The 21,429-nt window shown below is 38.3% G+C and overlaps 1 protein-coding gene across 5 annotated transcripts in view; it reads right to left on the bottom strand.

Moving 5' to 3' along the window:
• SEMA5A (semaphorin 5A) overlaps nt 1-21,429 on the bottom strand; it is a 350,500-nt gene that overhangs the window by 211,664 nt on the left and 117,407 nt on the right. For all 5 annotated transcript variants that reach the window (XM_027789946.2, XM_055799844.1, XM_027789947.2 and 2 more), the window contains exon 4: nt 8,019-8,118. In XM_027789946.2, coding sequence (XP_027645747.1) covers nt 8,019-8,118 — 100 coding nt within the window. The remainder of the gene's footprint in view (nt 1-8,018; nt 8,119-21,429) is intronic.

Consider the following 21,429-nt stretch of genomic DNA (forward strand, 5'->3'; position numbering starts at 1 on the left):
TCTGTGAGATACTCAACTATTTATTTAGTAAATTGTTGTGTTCAACTTTATCCTGAAATATCACCTCAGCCAAAATGTTAACCCTGTATTTCATAACTGTGGCTAACCAAATCTTTAACACTTTTCAATGTTGCACCACATATCTCAAAGTACATGCCCTCAGTTTTTACATTTTGGCAGATACAGCATACACTGTACACTACCCACCCACACAAACAGCCATGCAAATCTGTGGTCTTGTTACCATTTCATTGTTCAACAAATTTATCTACTCTTTCTTTTCAAGATTAGTTTGAAATTAAATTTGAATGCTGCTGTTGTCTCCTCAAAAAAAAAAAAAAAACCACCAGTAATAGGAATGGGCTTAAATAAACAGAAAATTTAGCCAGTTCACACCTTTTGTGGCCTCTTTTTCTACAGTAATCAACTTTCACACATCAAATTTGCTTGAGCTGTTTTTTGGGTAGGTAGAGCAGGGGAAGAAGGTAAAGTGTCTAAGGTAGTGACTTTGACTTAGTTTGGCCTCTTATTTTATTGTTTTATTAAGGAAAAACTGCAACAACAAAATGATCAAAATTATGTAATTGATCACATTAATGCTAAAGGTAGTTAAAGGAAGGAGATACTAAATTCGGTGGCCTGTATTTTCAAAGCCAGCCTTGAATTTCCCTCCTGTGATCATGCTGTTGTCCTCTGGTAGAGCCATTCGTTTCCAAGAGAGCCCTTCCCTTCAGAGGGAGCTTGCTGTACACAGGAAATACAGAAATAGGATGCGTAAAAGGTAAGCACATGATATTAACACATCTCTATATAAAATACAGTCTTGCTTCCATCAGATTTTGAGGGCTGAAGGTGACATGCACAGTATCATTGCACTATTAAATTTTCTGACTGTACTCAGAATGAGGACTGAGACCCATACGCCTACCTAGCATCTGAGCAGCCCTCTCATGATGAGTGCAGCCATGCAAGAGCACCGTGGCAAAGGCACTGCAGTAATCCAAGCAAGGCACCAATAAGGCACAGATCAGGTGTATATACATTAAGTCATGACTCCAATTGAAGACAAGTACCTTCAGAACACCACTCATCCGCTGTGATTTCTGAAGATGGCTTACACTGAAATAGCAGTGTTCTCTGCCAAAGAACTTCCATTTACCGCTGCCATTTCTCTTTTCATCTTACCCCAAGTCAACTCCAGGGCTGCTCTGATGATACATCATGTTAGTTCCACTAATTAAAATGGCAAGACATTAAATCAGCACAACAAAATGAGAAATTTTTGTGGGGTTAGTGAATTAACTAGTGTTACTTTGCAACCAGATTATTACCAGAGCTGGTGCAAAGGAAGAGAAAATTGCATGGTGGAACAAGGCATGACCAGAAGTACAAAGCATTAGCTTTTAAAAATATTTAGGAACCCATTAACAAGGTAGGAAAGAGAAGCAGTAGGGGGAGAAAGACCTTCCCCTTTCTGCAGCAGTAGGATAATTTCTCTTAGATTTAACATTAAACCACCTTTTAGATTAGATCGATCAGTGAAAGGACAGACATTGATTACTTGAACCGAGTGTTAAATGAGCAATAAAACCCAGATGGATGTTCAAAGAATATAGCACTAATTCCTGGTGCCAGTATATTCTCCCAACATGTAGCACTCAGAGCATCTCGTTAACAAGAAGCTCTCAGGTTCTCCTGCTGGGAACAGACAACAGCAAGAAGCAAACCTGTACAGTTATTTATTCCTTTATTAGAGATTCTTAAACCGCTGTTAATGAATCCTTTAATTTGCCTTTCTGTTATTATGGCAAGCAGTGGTAATGGTTCAAATTAACGCCCCCAAACACACATCTAATTAAGTGAAAAGGCATACTGTTACAGTCCTTCATCAGCAAGATAAGGAGTGACTGAGGCAATAAGCCACCTCAAAGCAAGTTATAATCCTCAAAGCAAGTTTAATTAACTTGCAGGAGAACAGGCAGGAGAAAGCTACTGTTATTAGGATGCCCTGTGTAAAAATAAATAAGATATTTCTAAATATATATTATCCAATTGGGGGAAAAAAAAATGTTGAATAGCTTTAAGACCCATTCCTGATAAGTAACTATACAATTTTAAAGTATAGCTGAACTAGCCCAACTTGAATTTTCAAAAATAAATTTCCACATCTTAAGAATGAACTCCAGCTAGGCTCCTACCAGTTCATAATTTCAAGCGCAGGAGGCTTGGAAAGAGGAGGAATTACTTCATTTTTCTTTTAAACAAACAAGTTTCTTCTGATATAAGTCTTCTTGTATGGTCTGAACAAAACTATTAAGAAAGAAAAAATATGAAAAGTCACAAAAAAAAAAATGAGAAAAAAAAATGGGTTAAAAGGAAAATGTAGCTAATTACTTTGAACCTCAACATTTTTGCCCTAACCTAGGGGGTTTGAGACATACTTCTAGTTGACTCTCATGTTACCAAAAGGGCTGGAACACTGTTACAAATTTTTGATTTACAAAAACTAGAGCTCATAAGTGTTTAGTGCATTGTCAGGGAACAATGAGGAAAAAAAAGGCAATGCACAATTTGCCAGGGCTGTATCCTTCCCCTGAGCTGTTCTTTTCCCTGCTTAATTGACCTTTCCAAAAGAGAAACAAATAAACATATGGCAAAGCGTTTCCACATAGGAAAAGAAGGCAAGGTTGTTCTTGGGAATCCATGAATCTTCATGCTTACTGGTATTTCAAAATACAGAAAACATTATCATATTTGATTAGATGCTAAGTCAGTCCACTACATAACACACAGAGAAATATTCATCTGAATATTTTATCAGGATTTATCAGAATAAGATAAACAAGCAGTCTCATTTCCTTGAGCTTACTGAGGAGCTAATGCCCTGACAGTAATCCTTTGCTGATGCCACTTAATTATAAAAGTAAATTCTGCCCTGCCATACGTGGTTGGTTTTGGGTTTTGTTTCGGCTTTTTTTTTTTTTTTTTTTTTTTTTTTAAGAAAGCAAATGAATTCCCTAGAAGGTTTCAGATTGCAAAAGAACTCATTTATTTTTATCTGCCAGGTCATATGTGATGTTAAGAACAATGCCTAGGGCAAATTTTAAAGATACAGTTTCATGGGAACATAGCTACATTGCCCTGTGTCAAAAGCCAATAGCCTTCATAATGTACTAACAACTGTTTTATATCCATACTGAATTTTGTCTGTTGAGTTTCTCATTAACCCATTTTCTTTTTTTTTCTATTTTACATAAATTTATAATCTCATACAATTTAGTACATATCTGTGAAGAAAAAAAATATTCTTTTTACACTGAAACTAGAGCCAATTGATATATCAATGAAAGATCTGTCACATTCTTCAAATGCAAATTTTAAAAGCCAGCAACCATAATAAAAACCATTCTTCTTGTCTTAATTCACCTTCATAAATTGAACTGTAATCTTCACTTGTCTTCACTTACGCACTTTGGGGTCTTTGAATAAAGTTGGAAAAGATAAATTTCTCCATCTGCCTTTTCCCCTGTCTGTCCCCACCCCTCCACCCCACTCCCACATTTCTCAAAGCTATCAAAATGATTTTTTCTACATGGACAACTTGTGTAAAAATGTCCCAGGTAAACAGGGCAACTGTAGGTTGTTACCGAGATCCAGGCAAACTCATCAGTTGGTTTAGAAGATACTCATCTCCCTCTGAAGCCCTCGCCAATGGTACGCATCTGCTTTTGCACAGCATATTGACAGAAGGCCAAGTGACACTGTTGTAGAACAGAAGTACTACAACCCATACAATTCAGATCCAGTATATGTTTATTAAGCAGACCTGTCACACTGGAAGGCATTAATGATTTTCATGTGACTCTGACACAAAGAAAAGTGCAAGCTTCATTAAACTTAAAAGTTGTGCTCTCTCCTTTCACAATTAAAACAGGAGGTATAATTGAACCTGTACTGTACAGCAATATTCAGAAACCAAAGCAGTCACTACTAAATGGCATGGGACTTCATGGTAGGAAACAGTATGAGTGTGACCTAAGAAATAAAGACACTCCCCACAGCTGATGTACTGGATTTGTGAAGAATTTGAAAGGCTAATAGCAACATGGACTGCAGTTACTTGTTTCTATTGTGTTCAGAGAAACATGACTGCACACCCTAGAAATAAGCCAGACTGAGCCAAAATCAAACTTGATTTGGATCAGCAGCCTCTCTCCCTAATTGTGGTGGCGGGAGGGGAAAAGGGAAGGGTGGCTCCAAATCTTAAGCAATGCCTCAGCAGAAGGAAAATACCAGTGCCAGGGTAGATCAGATGATAAAAGTGGAGATGTACTAGTATTGGAGTACAATCGCAGATCACTGCAGGTGATGTAAGGAAACTGAAATAAGGCTAGGAGACTCTGAATTAATCAACTCAAGAGCTACAGAAGAACTAGACATTTTGCAGAACAAAAAATATCAACAAGAGACTTCTCACGAGGACTGGAAGAAAAACAACCTGCAGAGGTGGGGGCAAAGGGCAGATAAAATTGTAAAAAATACCTGGTTTTCAACAGAAACTACAGAATACCCATGACATCTGAAGACCTCCTTGATTTCCCAAATTGGACAGGTAAGACTAATCTCAGCAATGCAAGACTAGTAATTACCTTCCCAGTCATTGCCTGCTATGGCAAATACTATAGAATAATAGGCTTTCACACATTTAGAGATCTCTGTCTCAAAATCATTTCTGTTCTTGTTTTGTTCGCATGGATGAAATGTGACAAAACTCATTGTTTCTCGACTAAATTACCCACGGCCAACAGAGTGATTTGATTTTCTGCCAACACTACTGTGTAGTTTCTATAGCTGTTTCCTTCCCTAGATGTACCTGCTGATGGATTTATGGGCAGGTGCTGTACACACGCTCAGCCTTTGTTTTCCTGCACTACAATTCCAACCCTCTTCATTTGCCTTTTAGCAGCCCTTCCCCACATCTCTTTCTATTTCAGTTAACCCTGTTTAAGCATATATAAATAGAATAATACACACTACTACAGTTTAAAGTCTCCCAGGGACCTTGTACAATGGTCACTATGGAAGACATCTTTTGAAGCATCACAGGATCATATCTATCTCTTTACGTAGCTGCGTGACATTGGCAGCTCCCAATGGGAATCCAGTCTGGATCCCAGCTGAGGTCTTTGTTACCTTGCTTATTATGACAAACAAATCATGAATCTCTTTAGAGGCTGTAGAACTTTAAAAATGGAAGGCAATCACCCACAGTGATTATCAGTGACGGAAAAGGGATTTAAGAATTTCCAACAGTGTGAAATTTTCACATTTTTTTTGTTGGTTTCTAAGACAAATTTTGGTGGAAGAGTTCACTAAACTCCACTAGGGTGAAAAAAATAATTTAAAAACTTAAGCTGAGCCAGGACACAGCTCCTGGATGTGGAAATCATTCCTCTGGTTTAGAAGAACACCACCTTAATAAAGCAGAAACTAGAGATGCAAGCATCACCCCCTGGTTTTGTTTGGATGCTGGACAAGTAAACCATAATGGGAGTACCTCTTTTGCCAGTGTAAATGGAATAATCTAAGTTTATCTGCAGCTTTGCCACGTGCCACATCACATATTTCCTTTCTCTACCATTGATTGCGTATAGAAGGGAAAATCATGTTAGAGGGCTACAAATTACCGTTTTCACAACTAAACAGGACTTTTTAGCTGTTCAGATCTTAACTGAAATCTCGTTGCATGTAGTTATTAGGTTTTCAGTAGTGAACTGTTAGTACAAGATAATAAAAAAGAAAAAAGTTGGAATATTCTAAGAGAAATAACTGTATATCAACAGATATTTCACCAGGGAGGAGGAATCAACAGTGCATTCTTTTCACTGTCTTTATTAGAGCACATTTGTGGCTTATGACAGAATGTGAATTCTTCTAAAAGCTCTTTAGATATGTGAATCCTGTAAGACAGATGTGCAAGAAACTTGTACTAAAATTTTATCCACAGGCCACAGCACAAATATGGTAATATTAATGCTCTGCTAAGATGGTCCTGGGTGAACGGGAACTACAAACAGTGCATTAAGAAGGAAAAAAAAAAAACCAAACCAAAAAAAAGAACAACAAAAAAAATCAGCGCAGCCAGCTAAGAAAGGCTGCAAACACTACTCCTGCAAATGAGTAGAAAACTTGACATCATATTCACAGTGAACAGATACACTCTACATGGTGCAGGGACTACCTGCAAAAGGTGCATGATCAGTAAGATTTGGGACTATAGCACCCTGATAATTGGTTGTTAGTCTCTGATTCTATGACTCCATGATATACAATAACTTACACCATGTAGTTTGGCACAACGCTTGAGGAGAAAAATGTGTAGTGAAAAGGACATACTAATGACAATAATATGTACAGTCAGAGAAACCCATTGGCAACTGCAGTCATTCGAAAGTAAGGTGCCCATGACCAAACACAACAGCACTGTGGAAAAGCTTAGCATTTAGAATGGAAATGCAGAATAAGGAAAGGAAAAATCCAATAAATTCTATGAACAGCAACAGCCAGGTATACTGAACTATGGAAAACAAAGATTTCTGTTGTGATTTTAAAAATACTAAATATTTTTAAGATTGCAATTTTAGCCAGAACAAAAGACACGAAGCTCTGAAGCACCATCAACTTACAGGAAATGCAAATTAATCCTATTCCTTTTACTGTATTGGTTCTTTTACAAAAGGCAGAACTAGCAGCTGGCATTTTTTTGTAGTCACTGACTATTTAACAAAATCATCCAAAGCTCATCCCATAGTGATTCAAAAGGCTTAATCAAAAGCACAAATTTAAATGAGCATATTCCTTAATGAGATTTGGAGCCCAGGTGAACCATACAGAGGAAAAAAAAAAAAAAACAGAGAAGAAGGGGAATGTTCTTCTTTTTTCATCAGTTATTGGGATCTGTACAGTGTGCATCAACCAACTCACAGTTTCATGGGATGGAGGAGAGGCTCAGACAGCTCTGACTTACGCTAGCTGTCTTTACAGAACAGTGCCAGATGACAGCCTCATGCCTCATTTCATTCGGCAGCTTACAGAATAGAAAAATCAATGTGAGCGCACAGGATATCCCACTTAAGGCGGGCCAGAAACATATATGTGAATACACACTCACAAAGCTTTGCACTTTGCCCCTGTAGATAAACAACTTCTAGTGGCACACAGGGAGGGGGGGGGGGAGCAATTCTCACAGAACATTTTATGACTGTATTCTGAATCTCACTTTCAACCAAGAAACAAATTGGGAAATGGAAATCTATTCCAATGATAAATGTAACAGAAAAATTAACTAGAACTTTGTTAATTCAAGAGTAAAATACATCAGAAGGCAGATTTAAATAACAACGGTAGATGGTTTAATTTTTTTGCCACACAAAATGTTTTACTATACTTCACGTTCTAAAAGAAGAAAAAATTACATTCAAGGACTGTCAGTGCTTCAGTGTTGACACCTAAGACAGTGTCACTAGATCACAGCTTGCAAAGTACTGTCTTACTGTGCAAAAATTATGACTATTACCAACTTTACTATTAAATCTGATTTAACAGATCATTCCTGGCATTGTACTGAATAATTATTAGAATCATAGAAGCACAAAGAGCCATATTGTGTAGCTAAATTTAGGATCATCTTAAGTTTTATGCTATGGTAACTTTTGTCACATTGTCATACAGCATCTGCCTGTTCTATTGTATCATCCAAAGTTTGAGAGTATTCCAGGACAGTCTTCTTAAAAATGAGAATCACATAAGCTATTAGGATCCTTGATACCAGGGCAGCCCACCTTTTAACTTTGGTCAGGAATAAGAGAAATAAACATACATAATGCCCAGTTTGGTGGGTCTGGAAGGCAGGGGAATCATAAGAGAGCAAGCTGATGTTAGAATTTGACTCAATATTACTTATCAACAAAGAACAAAATCCAATCTGAAGCAACATGAAAAGAAAATAGATTTCTCACCTTGCTCCTGCAATAAGCTCTTTTTGTCCTGGGTCAAACGTTAACTGTGAGAAGTCCACAGCATCTTCTGCTCTGAACATATGTAACCAAGGGGCAATTTCTAAAAACAATCAAGAAATACAACTGTTACTGTAAATCTCATAACTGTAGTGCATCAGGTAGCGAACATTACATTTGCAGATTTTGTGCGGCTGCAAGTTCTCTCAATATGGTTTTCTAAGGAAACATAGGAGACTTTTACCATCATGCCATATAATTTACACCACAGGCCTGTAAGATACATAGAGCAGTCACCCAATACACACTGGAAGTATTCAATTTTTGGTCCGATTTATAAGCCAGATGTCTTTTTCTTCCTTGGGTAAAACAGAGACCACCACAGTACAACTGCAATTCACTGGTACATACTCCAGTGAAGTCAGAATCATTTCATATGCATCAGAAGCAGTTGAGGACTAGGGGCTTGATTTGTTTACTCTGTTCTTTAAAAAAGGATCCAATCAAGTGGAAAACAATGAAAAAAAGCCCAAGAAAATTGGAATTTTCATCATTTTTGCAATAAGAAAGTTTGAGGCATGAGAGATAAAAAAAGCAAAATGCTTGACATTCAAGCAAACATTTTTTTTTCACCTGTCTTTCTCGGACTGATTTAGTCCTACATAAAACAGGGCAGACAAGTGGGTGAGTAGTTGAAAATCAGCAAGGACCACTACTTCTATTCAGAATATGAATCTATTCCTACTTTCAAACTTTTCAAATACACACAAATAATGGCATTCAAAATCCTTAAATATTTGCATCATTAGTAGTTATTTGTGCGTTCATATCACTAGCTGGATACACAACTGTGCAGCTTGTATGAATATAATATTCTGGGAACACAGATTATTTATTTATTTTTATTTTAATTTTCACACAGAATACCTAAAATTGCTATAATCATTTCAATGGTTATTTCAAAAAAGTGCAGTTGTACAAGAGCCTCATCGTCTAGAGTTTCTCTCCCAATTCTCAGTATATTGAAGCTTTTTTTTTTTTTTAATGTAGTCACAAAGCAGTGGTCCAGGATATGTGTGAAAGGTGAAGAGGTCTATGTACATATGGCATAACAGGCTGTAGAACTGTCTAGTTGAAGACTATAGATGTGAAAAAGATAATGAAAAGACCAAAGGTGAACAAGTGGTCATGATCATTTAGAGTACAAAGTCAACACCAACCCCCCTGAGAGTGCCATGACAGTGTACATTTTGATACTGGTGTCACCAGTTGCAGCTCAGGTTGCCAACAGCCATTCTAAGCTCCTTTCTTCACTCAGGGGCATATTTTTCCTTTTGCAAATATCTGGGTTGAAATAATCCATGTCTGGTGCCTGTTTCAGAATGATTTGTTCCTAATTTAAATATTAAAGTTTTAGCACAAGTAGGTCATCCATTCCTAAGGAAAGGGCCTAGGAGAAAAATGTTATTTTGTGTCAAAACGTGTTCAGCCATTGCAGAGAACCATTAAACACACTGTGCAGAAGCTGTAGCATCAAATACTTTGGAAAAACAGATGGAATCGTGCAGTAGAATCACTTGGGTGTCAGAAAACTAACTCCTTAATTTTTAATGACAGCCTATACACATCTGGGCAATTTCCAGGCTGTAATGCCAGTTTGTATATGTTCTGCAGAACCTGTAGCTAAATTCACTGTTGATTCCATCTGCACTGCATAGGTTCTCAAATCAGGGTCTGAAACCTGTGTAGGTAAGTGGATGGGGCTGCATGTTAGATAACTATGATCAGAGCTGCCATCAGCTACTAGTGCAGATACTTTGCATAGAACCTAGCAGGACTCCATAGGAGGAAAGAAAAAACACACACACACACACGAATATACATGTTATAGGTCTGTGTAGCCTTAATACAGACTTAGTTGTCTATTTATATTTACATATATAAGTCTGAACAGGCAAGGCCAAAATACGCATTTCTTATCTTTTTTGTACTCGATTTTGCAACCTTAACTTCTCAGTCATTCATTTTGTAAGAAACAATCAATTGCAAAGTTCTAAAAAATTGAGAAATTAGATAGGATATGAAGATAAGGAAATCCAGATTAAGTCTTGAAGAATTTCACTTACTGGAGAAAAAGAAAGATAAATAAAATTATGTTTAACAGCCAATGTATCTAAAATCACCATAAATTCCCTCAGACATTTCCCACATGGACACAGAACATGCACATTGTACTCACAGAAAAAATACACACATACACACACATGCATTCCCAGCCAGCAACAGCTCTCGGTTCTGAAAGATGCAGAGGCTGCTTTTCCTTGTATTAAACACTGTAACTAGGACATAAATGGATGTAAAGCCATTTTCTAGAGTAGCAGAAATTCAGAAAAAATCATAATACTAATGAATAACTGATAAAACCACAGAACAAATACCCTGTGGAAAGAAATCAGGGCTTTAAAGACAGAAAAGAGTACCCAGGCAGGGCGTGCAAACAAGCCAGTGGGCAGGGGTTGCAAGACGGCCTGAAAGGACAAGTCAGAACATGGGTTTAGTCCTTTGGCTGAGGACTAAATGTGGTTTGACGTGATTGCACAAGCCATGGGATGTGCTGCCTCACACATACAGCGAAATTTACTCTTTAAGATGACACCCATGGCTCCCTGGGCTCTCTCTGCCTCTGCTTGTACCCAGAGGTTTCTGCCTCTGAGGTACAATCTTGCAGAATCACACCCAAGTCTACTCCTAAACAGCCAAAGTATAACTCAGGCTATTAGTGTATTAACATTCAAATTTGTATTACTATGTGTGAATACGCAGAGCTGAAAACGCCACTGGCTCAGCAGGAGATCTGCACGCAGGTAAAGTCAGACCCACTGTGGAAACAGCAGTCTCTGAAAGAGACACAAGGCAAGGAGATGAGAACAGGATTACTTCAGCTCCATATTTTGACAGGACAGATGAGACCTTTGGTCTCTTGTAAAACAAGCAAAGCAGTAGCTCCCCACAGCATGGCTGGGCCAGGGACATTTCAGTACACAGGGGTATTGTGGCGCCAGAAAACTGCAGGGAAGACACAATTCAAAGACACAATCCTCTTCCACTTGTCCTGCTGTCTCAGCAAGGTACAATAAAGCTTCAAGGTACAGCAGCAGGTGACTGAGACAATTTCCAGGTTTGGAGCAAGGGGGTAGGGGCCAGGCAGGGCAAGGCAAGCCCAGTCTAGAGAACCAGAAAATGAGAACTTGCTAAAAAATCTCTCTGAAATCAAATTCCCCTCTGTCCCTCTAAAAAATAAATTATTTAATTCTGTCTTTTTTGCATTCAGCAGTGTTCTTGCTTGAGGGAATAAGGTCAGGAAGAGCATACGGCAGCTAGAGCTGGGTTTTTTTCAGCAAACACTCTGAAAGTATCTTTTGTGTGTCACAGTGGCATCACGTGTCACTCAGGAATAAGCCTTTATGGCATAAAGGTAAAATTTTGTGACACTTCTGTAATGGAAAACAAACAAAACCCCATCATCAACAACAACAACCAAAAAAAACCCCAAAAAAGATAATCTATCAAAATCCATGTAAATGTAACAGTAAAAGCTTATTGGTGAAATTCTGCTTGGAGTTACACTACAGCAAATTTATGTAACTAAATCAACATAATAATTAGATTGAGTTCCATCTAAACAGAAAAAACTAGCTGAAAAGCCTTAGGTGCAACAAGACCTTTCAGTTCTGTTACAAGTTATCTCCTTAGAGTCAAAAATGCTTAACAAGCTGTTAAAGGTCAAGAATTTTTTTATTTTTTTCAAATTAAAAACTCATGGTAAAGTAGTAAGCAGTAACAATTTCACTTTATTGATGGTTTTCACATAGATGCAACATGCCAAGCTTTACAAAACAACACATAGATTTTGTACACTACAACAGTGCCATAAATAAATGTGCAAGTTAATTAAGCTGGCCTGCTGACACATAACTTAATCGGACTGCCTGCTGATCACAGGTGACAGCCATCAACATCTCTACCCTTTCCAATTCTAACCCTCCCCTTCCTGGCATTCCCCACCCAGCCCTCAGTTCATGTGTAGCACAGTAAAATTCCTAGCCCTTTACTGACCTCTCTTCTTATGCCTGATACTGAAAACACTTATTCAGACACACCTTCAACCTGAATTTTTTTTTCCCCCCATTAAAACTAAGTATGCATGTTTATCATTCTGCAGAATTGGTCTTAGACTTAAAGCTGCCCATGGAAAACTGTATCATAGTATACACACAGTCATGACAACAGCTGGTCTCCAACACACACTGGGTCCTTTCAGTACATTGAAGACATACTTCCCCTTACCAAAAAAATATTTTTATTATTGTTATTACAGGACTTAAAACTGCAGGTCTTATAACTCAAAAACATTCCAGAAAGACAACACACATTTTCCATTTTCCCATGGAACTAAAAGCTGGATATTGAAAGAGCTGGATTCTGAGAAAACTATAGCTCTCTTTCACATGTTGTGAATACTGCGAATCACATGCTGTGGGTTTTCTGGTGGGCTTCAGGTTTTGGGTTTTGGGTGGGGTTTTTTTGGGGGGAGGGGTGTTTTGGTGGGGGTTTTTTAATAGCTTAGTTTTAATAGGAAACAAAGTTTGCCATGGCTCATAAACCTATGGGAGGGGAAACGCACCAAAGCCCTCTCAGCTCCTAGGAAAGGTCAAGGGAGTCTCCTAAACAGCTTTAAAGATAAAGGTAGTTAACAATCAAAGCTGGGCAGGAGGACGTTAGATACTCATGCAAATAATGGAAGTCCAGAAATCTGTCTCATTATTACTTTACATTTTGTGTCTGCCCAACGGGCCGTAGCTTGTTTGGTTCACATTGCCCAAGGATTTGCCAAGGGCTCAGCACCACAGTTCCTCCTAAAAGAAACAGTGAAGCTCCCTCTAACCTAAGTTTGATTATTCAGCCCTTCAAAGTAGAGCTACAGTAAACAGTAAAATAAATTTTGAAATTACTAATAAGGAAGAGTGGTATGTTTAGAACCAAATTCAGAAGTGATAAATAAATAATGGTAAATAAAAAAGTTAAAAGACAATAAAAACCTCCCAATTTCATTTAAAAAATAACACAGGTATTAAAAATTTCAGTAGTGTTTATGGTATGTGTATGTGACACCTCATGCCATGGTGTCCCTTTTGAAAACAGTGAGCACTAATGTAAACATACACGCAGTACCACCTTCTTGAAGAAACTCTGTTACCAAAATAATAATAATAATAATAATAATAATAATAATAATAGTAATAGTAATAATAATAATAATAATACCACCACAGTTGAAAACTAGCAGATTTATAATATTAACAGAAGTCTCTGAGTGGCATCAATACAACAAATTCACTAATCTTATAATAAGAAAATTAGAATATACTACTGCAACTACAGTTATTTTATAATTAAATGTATCTAATGTAAGGATGATACAATAAACCCCATCTTCCTGAAGCTGTATAATGATTTTAGCCTAACTTAAATCTTCTCTTCCTGTGATACTCAAGTTACATTACTATCTTCTTCAAAGGCAGTGAGACGTGACAGAAGTCTCCACAGTGGTATGCCACGCTGACTGTTACATCACCCCTGCTGCCCTGGTGCCAGCCCCATTAACCCCAGGGGAATCTGTTAACCGAGGCGCCATGACTGGCAAGAGGCAATCCACCTGTTCGCTCATTCAGCACTCTCTGTTTCGGGATTTATTTCCAACATTCACTTTTTAAGGACACAGCTAGGTGCACTTGTAACACTCTGCTGTGACAATTCAGGACTCCATTGTCCCTAACTATTTTAAAACTAGGACTGGGAAAAACAAGAATTTCTTCAGTAGTTTCTGTGCACCGTTAGTACTGATTCAGTGTGACTGTTAAGTCCTGATTTTAAAATTCTCACTGTAACAGAAATATATCCATGAACAATAAATTCACTCAGAACAACTTCAGACAAATAAGCATTGCTCTGTATGGAAAAAAAGAGAAGAAAATTGGCATGCCAGAGCCTGCTGCATCTTTTATGATTCACTTTTGCCTACACATTTTTGCTTAAGTTTCCAACCACCGATCTTTTCTAGCTCTTCCACTGTATTCTCTCCTTACAGATATGCATTAAGTGTACCTTTGCTGGAAGTCATCGACTCACTGGAGATGAAAGGAAAAAAGGTGCCACAGTTGATGTGAATAAAAGAAATACGTGCAAATACTATTCCAACAGTTAAAAAAAAAAAAAAAAAAAAAAAAAAAGAGGACTCTATCATGACGGTTCAGCCAAAAACCAGCTGTACTCCTGAAACCAATCACAATTCAGCCCTGCTTATCCAAAAGAAGCTAAGGTTTAGTTTATCAACAACATAACTTATTTTTCTAGGACTTAGTGAAGGCATGTCTTGCTCAGCATTCATGTACAACCATGTTTTGAATAATGTTCATCAATCAGGTTTAAAAAAAATAAGTAAATAACAGGAAGAAAGCAGCTATAGTTAGAAACATGTAAGCAATACTATAAAACATCATATACAGGTGTCATTTTCCTCAGATGAGCATCTGAAAACACAGCTGCAAACAGATTTCTAGCTCAGGCATCAGGGCTTGTCCAGTTGTCATTGTAGTGGAGAGAAACCTACGCTACACCTGAACAAGCTACCTCATGTACTCCGCAGATTGCAGTACTGTGAAGCTCCACCACAGCCATGGTGGTACTACTTCTGGTACATAGTGTTTAAACCCATACAAATGCAAGTTATTTTTTACATATTTGCAAAGTCATTCTTTACATATTTGTACTTTGGACCAAATTCTTCCTCTACCCTAGTCTAGCACTGCTGCAAAACAGACCAGAATGGGCTTCCCAATGGGTATGTTCCTGTTGGATGCCTTAACCATGAAGTAAAAGTGCTATTTCTTTTGAGAAAGACAAGCAAAGACAAGACAAGCAAATCATAAGCCAAAACACTCTAATATAGTAAGCACAGCAAATATTTTCCCATTTCTCGTAGAGAAAAGACTCATTCTAGGAGTTAGCAGTACCCCAGCTAAAACAGTATCTTAATTATACTCCTCTCAGAATCTGAGCATGAACACCTTCCCTGCTACTTGCTATTCTTCCATAAGGCCCACAGCAGAAGCTGAACACTTTAAAGACAGCAGTTCAGTGCAAAGTAGAGAAGGCCTGTCTGTTACAGGCTGCTTTTCCAAAACCTGTAATTCCAGACATGTTTTCTATATGCTATGGTATGTTGAAGATCTGCTTCCAGGACCATATATACCTCCTTAACTTTATCATCCTGCCTGCTTAGGCAGGTTGTCTTGCAGAACTGTATCACTAAGGTGACTATGTCTTGCCTGTGCTGCAGAGCTTTCTTCCACGGGAGGTTTGGGGAAAAGTCCACAGGGAAATGCCTCAGAGTGCCTGTTGCCTAGGCTGTGCATGCAGACTCCCTGTAGGATGAAAAGCCAGGAGCACTCAATGTAATTACAGCTTTAGGTCAACACTCTGGGCATTCATTAACCCTTTCTACTTGTCTCCTAATGCTGTCCTTCTTTAGCATGTGTTTCAGAGGCAGAGAAAATAATTATTAATGATACCTACAATAGTAGAGCTTAAAGGTAATACTGCCATTGCATCTTAGTTCCAGAGTTGAAGTTATGTACAAGAAGCAAGAACACATTCAAGTAATCTGACCCTTAGAAGCCAAGCACATATATACTTCACCAGGATGAATTAAGAGACCAGGAAGTGCCTTTTCTGCAATTTTTAGTATACCAGAAGGACAAACTACTACATAAAGAACCTTAGTCAAATGGACAAACAAGAAAAAAGCAACTCTCTAACATTAAAACTTTACAGAAAGAGACAAATCTGTTCTAAAAAAGACCCAACAAAAGAAAAAACACAATCAAAAAGCCACGTCAATCCCAGCCCAATGTCCCAGTGAAATTCCTCGTCCACCTGTTACTGAGATTAGAATGTAGTTGGCATGTCCACTTTTTCAAATATATGGTACAAACATCCAGATGTCAGGGATAAGGAGGGTCATGGATGTAACAGATCTAACAGTCTTTGCTACCAGAAGGCTCTAATAATCCAAATGGAGTACACCAGAAGCAGACTGAACACAACATATGCAGAAAAAAGTAATAGTTCAACAACAAAAAGATGGCATCAGATGACACCATTTCATGCTTCTCTGTAAAATGAAAGGATTAGGACAGATAGGTCTGTTACATTACACAGTATTGCATTTTAATGAAAAAGACACTGCAGGTAGCCCTTACCATACAGAACATATTTATTCCGTGGCTGCGTACACTGATAATTTTAGTAATCCAGAATTAAAACCATGTGGACATCATAACTTGGAGACAAAAGAATATCTATTTATAGTAGCTAATCCCTAACTTTTAATAAAATTGAAAATTAAAAAATATTTCTCATAAAAATCAAGATTTTTTTTCATCCAGATAATACATTGAAAAATATAGGCATTGTGGTAATTAGACAAAGAACTGTACAGTTTCTAAAATCAGGATTCAGAAAGATAAAATAAAAAATCATTTCTTCCCACCAAGGAAAAAAATAAAAACAGTTGTTTAGGCAGGGTTAGCTAATACAATGTAATCCTCTATAAAAGAGTTACAAAACTTTGCCCAGCATGATTAAATCAGCAACCACAAAGTAAAAGATTCCCCTTTTAAGTCTTGCCGCACTACATTTGGTTCCCCTTTGGAAACATAAAAACGTGTCAGATTTCCATCTGCAGCTCAGAGCTCATCTTTGCTTATAGGGAGGGTGGGGGCAGGAAACACCAAACACAACAAAAAGACAAAACCAATCTCAAAACTACAACTCCCTTTCAAGATCTAATATTCTGGAGGTCTCTTTAGATCACAACCAAGGCAGTTGCCTGCCTTCTACTATCCAACACAACACAGTTCTGAAGCTTGCCTTTCCTTACAAAGAGAACTGCAGATGCCAAGGAACAAATACGTAGCCCTAGCCTTATCTAGAAGCTCTGCCAGCTCCCTGAGTTCCCCTGCACTTTAAATTATCCCTAATAAAACAGATCCCAAGACCATAAACCTCTTGACATTTTCCAGAAGGTTCACCACTTGCTTACTGGGCCTTCATTTTTTAAACAACTTCTACAGCTTCAGAACAATTTTGGAGGTAATGAGGCAGGGCTAAAAGTAGTTTATTTATTATTAATGGGAATAACAAAAAAAGAAACCATACTTACCCTAACCCTAACCTAAAAGTATGTGTTTCTTGATCTTAAATGAGTTCTTTCTTAGGCCGACTGTAAATCTACATCTCTCTACCTGACTCCTCACACCTTTCATTGATTCTCTCATGAGGCACAAAGTCACCGCCTCTGCCATGTGTCTCCCGCCCTCCAGGCACGGCAGGCGCAGTCACAGCAATCGCCCTGCCCTGGTTCCCTGACCTGCTTTTACAATCCGCTCTAACCTCCAGTCTTAGGGTCTAAAATCCAGCCTGCATTCCTGTTTTCATTGTCCTGCCAGAGCTTCCCCAGCTAGAAGTATGTATTTCTGCATTCTTATGTGTGTGCATATGTCTATTACTGGGATAATTAAAGGGAATTTGGGTTCTGACTGTCTGTGCCCTCAGGGAAGAGACAGTAACATCTGCTGCAATGACTACTTATTTCTTATTTTTCTGAACAAGACTTTTGAATTGTTTATGCTTCATTGTTCAAACACACACATTGCATACAAATACAAGAAGGCGTAAGGGAAAAAAGACTGAACCCCCGCCTAGATGAAAGCAGTTTCAGCACTACGAGCACAGTTTTTATACACTCAGAACCACTTGCAAGTTCTACAGAAATTATGCAGTGACAAGGTATCAGCCACGATATACAATTACAGCCCCTTTGAATTTTCTTTCTCTCATACACAGAAACAGCATGAAAGTAGAGCCCTGGACCATTCGGGGGGCCGGGGGGTGGGGGGTGGGGAAGGAGAAAAAAAAATAAAACCTACTTCACAAAGTTACACTAGCCAGCTGGAAGAGATCTCATTAACCATATTCTTCACACTTGTCAGGAAACAAAACCTTGACTCAAACACGGTGGTACCTGATGTTACAATAATTTTAAATTATACAGTATCAGTCATTTGAGGATAGCATTGTATCAAAAAAAAAAAAAAAACCACCTAAGTATGCTTAACAACAGTTATGTTGTCAAAAGCTGTGCTTAAAAATTTTCAGTTGCCTGATCTTCCACACCATATTTTGAACCACAGACATAAAATGACTGTCAAGCCAAGAGTTGAAACAAGACTTCCAAACCCTGGTCTGCTTTAAAGCAAAAGGCCTGCAAATCTTCACTAATTGTTCAAATGAGGAACCATGAAAATTTCATGTCAGCAGACTACCACGAAGAAACAAATAAGAATTAAGGAAAAAAGGAGAGAAGTAGAGCTAAAACTGAAGCATCTGAGTTCTGGAGGCTCAGTTCTGGGGTTTTGTAATGGAATATTCCTAAGGATCAGCCTGAATCACATCATCTTGACATAAACTAAACCCCACTGCTGTAGAAACACAGTAGGGATTACCACCTGCCCTCTTGCTGTTTAGATTCTCTGCTATCTGAGCTGTGGGAGACTGCTGTCCTCCTAGTAATCGTTAAACTTTGTTTTCTTGGAGCTGTCAGAAGCAGATTTAGCAACGCTGCTCCTGTTGAATTGTGTATACACCTCGCTGTACAACACCTAAGAGCTCAGGGACAGCAGATGTTTAGAGGAGAAAACAAACGTTACAAAGGATTTCCAGAGGGGAGCACCTGGAGAACGACAAGACAGATTTCAGGTGTCATGCTTGTAAGGGCAACCAAGGAGTCACCTCCGCTGCATTTCACAGCTAGGATGAGTCTTCTGTATATCAGTAAATGGCTTACCATGCATTAGATTAAGGAGCTTAGACAGAAAGCAAGGAGAACTGAGGAATCACTGTATTTATTCCAATTTATTCTAGCAGGCTACATGGGATGGAATGGTTTACAGGTTGTATCACTTCAACTCAAGATTCTTACATATAAACATACACACATATCCAGGCAAAGGAGGAGGCATCCAGGCCAGAAACAATAAAACATAGAAACTGCAGAGTTAAAAACGAAACAACAACAAAACCAAAACCACACAAATCAAATCCATTGGTTTTAAGATTAAAGGCGACCAGAAGCCTGTCATCAGATTAGAAACAAATTAAAGTAGAATCATAGAATAGTTTGGGTTGGAAGGGACATTTAAAGGTCATCTAGTCCAACCCTCTAGAGACCGGATAATGTTCAGCTAAGGAGGCACAATAAAGTATACATACAACATTAAAACATAGTGCAGTGCTAATGAAAAGTGCTGAAGCAAAGACCCAGAGAGTTTAAAAAAAAATTCAGGGATTGTTCTGGACCTACAGTACCATAATGAGAAAACAGTAAGTTTCTTATTGTTCTCAGGAACAAATGCTCACATGCTTTAAGAGAGAGGGAAGCCTGGAGGACAGCGTATGTATGGCAAGACTGTTATGTAAGATTTAGAGGCCATAGAGGGAAAGACCAGAAGAATGATGGGAACACACTGGGGAGAAGACAAAGCGGGAGAGAAAACCTCAGGAAACACACAAGAATTATTATCCTGCACCAGACTTATGTTCCTTCTGTTTTAATATCCTTCTTGTGTCAGTTGCTAGTTCAAGACAGGCCAGAAAAAAAAGGTATAAGGAGTCTGCTGTAGACAGCAGTGGTGTTATCAATCAAGTCTTAATATTAAGTCTCAATCCAAACTCTAGAAATATGGAATGGTCTACACTTGAAACATACAATTTAAGAGCAGAAAAGAGAGAGGAAAGAGTACAGAAAGCTAATCAACATGAGAGATCCAAAATCAAATTGGAAGAAGGGTGTGAAAATTCTGAGGAGAAAGAAAAAACATCAGTGAATGAAGGAGGATGAACCAAGACTTTCACTCATTTTACACTGCAAATCACCTTGTAGGTTAGCTGATCCACACTTCAGTGTAAGGACTCATTCAGCAGGATAGGCAGAGATGAGCACTCTAATAAGGACTTCTTCTGAGCTTTGAAAACTATGTCATGAAGCTCAGCTGTGTTTTGATGTGTGGAAACACTACTTGCTGCATGTGCCTTTCCCCACAATGGTGAAAGATTTATTTTGCCCTGGGGAAGCTCAGCCAGTCAAAAACTAGTAAACTTCACACCTCAACCAGCACAGAGCCCACATGCTCTTCCCAGTGAGCACAGCTCCCCCTTCCAGTTCCAGCTCTGGCCCTTGTGCTGCTGCTGCCTGTCTTCCCAAACGTGATGCAGAGGGACGGGCTGACTGCGTAACACACTTGACACCCTTAGTCATGCCCTCTCTTTAGAGGGCTTAACCTTTCACATTTTAACAGTTACATGCTGGCTTTGGTGACAGGACACAGAATGAATTTTGAAGGAAATTGTGTTTGTATGGTTATGGGAAAACTGTATTTGATCTCAAGATGGAGTTTTGTAAAGAAACCTGATATAAATATATATATGAAGAGAGAGAGAGAGAGAGAGAGAGAAAGCAACAGAAGCATAAAGCCAAATGCCTATAAACAGTTATAACGATGCCATGCTTTTTTTGTGGGAAATATCTATGTTTCAGTTAGCAAGACCCTGTTTCTAGAGCTGACCATTGTGCAATGATGTATTCTTATTTATGGTAGCATATGAACATAGTAAACTTCTTTATTTACATCATTTAGCATAATACAATCTCTTGATTCTATCAATTCTGCCCAAAACTAAGGCTCATAAAATGTTTTTCTTTACTGAAGATACTTCTTGCATAAAACACGATGACCAACAAAACAAGTCATACAATAACACAAAGGGCATACAGGGTAAAGCCTGACACTCATCTTGGGTAAGAGCTTGGAGCCAGGACTTCAAAGCGGAACATGCTCCCCACCCTTCCCACTCCCTCACTGCAAAAAACAAAAAGATGCCCCCAAGCCAAAGAAAGAACGTGACAAGCAAGAAAAATAAAAGGAAAAACCACAAACAGAGTAGCACTCCTCTTTGTAGAAATTGTTTTTGTTCTAAAGGGCACTGTCAAACTCCAGGTACTCATCATTATTAACAACTACTTTAGTCGATTTACTGTAGAGCAGTTGTAAAATGGTGAGCTCTTAATTCTCAGAAATGGTAGAGAAGAACCACATTTCTTTGTCCATAAAACCTTCAAAACAAAACCTGAAGTGAGCACTGTAAATGGAAAGACAAGCTTATGACAAGTCAAAGCATGGTCTCACCTGAATGTGACAAATTGCCTTGTAACAAGTATCTACCATGTTCAGCCACG

The sequence above is a fragment of the Falco peregrinus genome, chromosome 3, assembly GCF_023634155.1.
Source record: "Falco peregrinus isolate bFalPer1 chromosome 3, bFalPer1.pri, whole genome shotgun sequence".
Classification (NCBI taxonomy): Eukaryota; Metazoa; Chordata; class Aves; order Falconiformes; family Falconidae; genus Falco; species Falco peregrinus.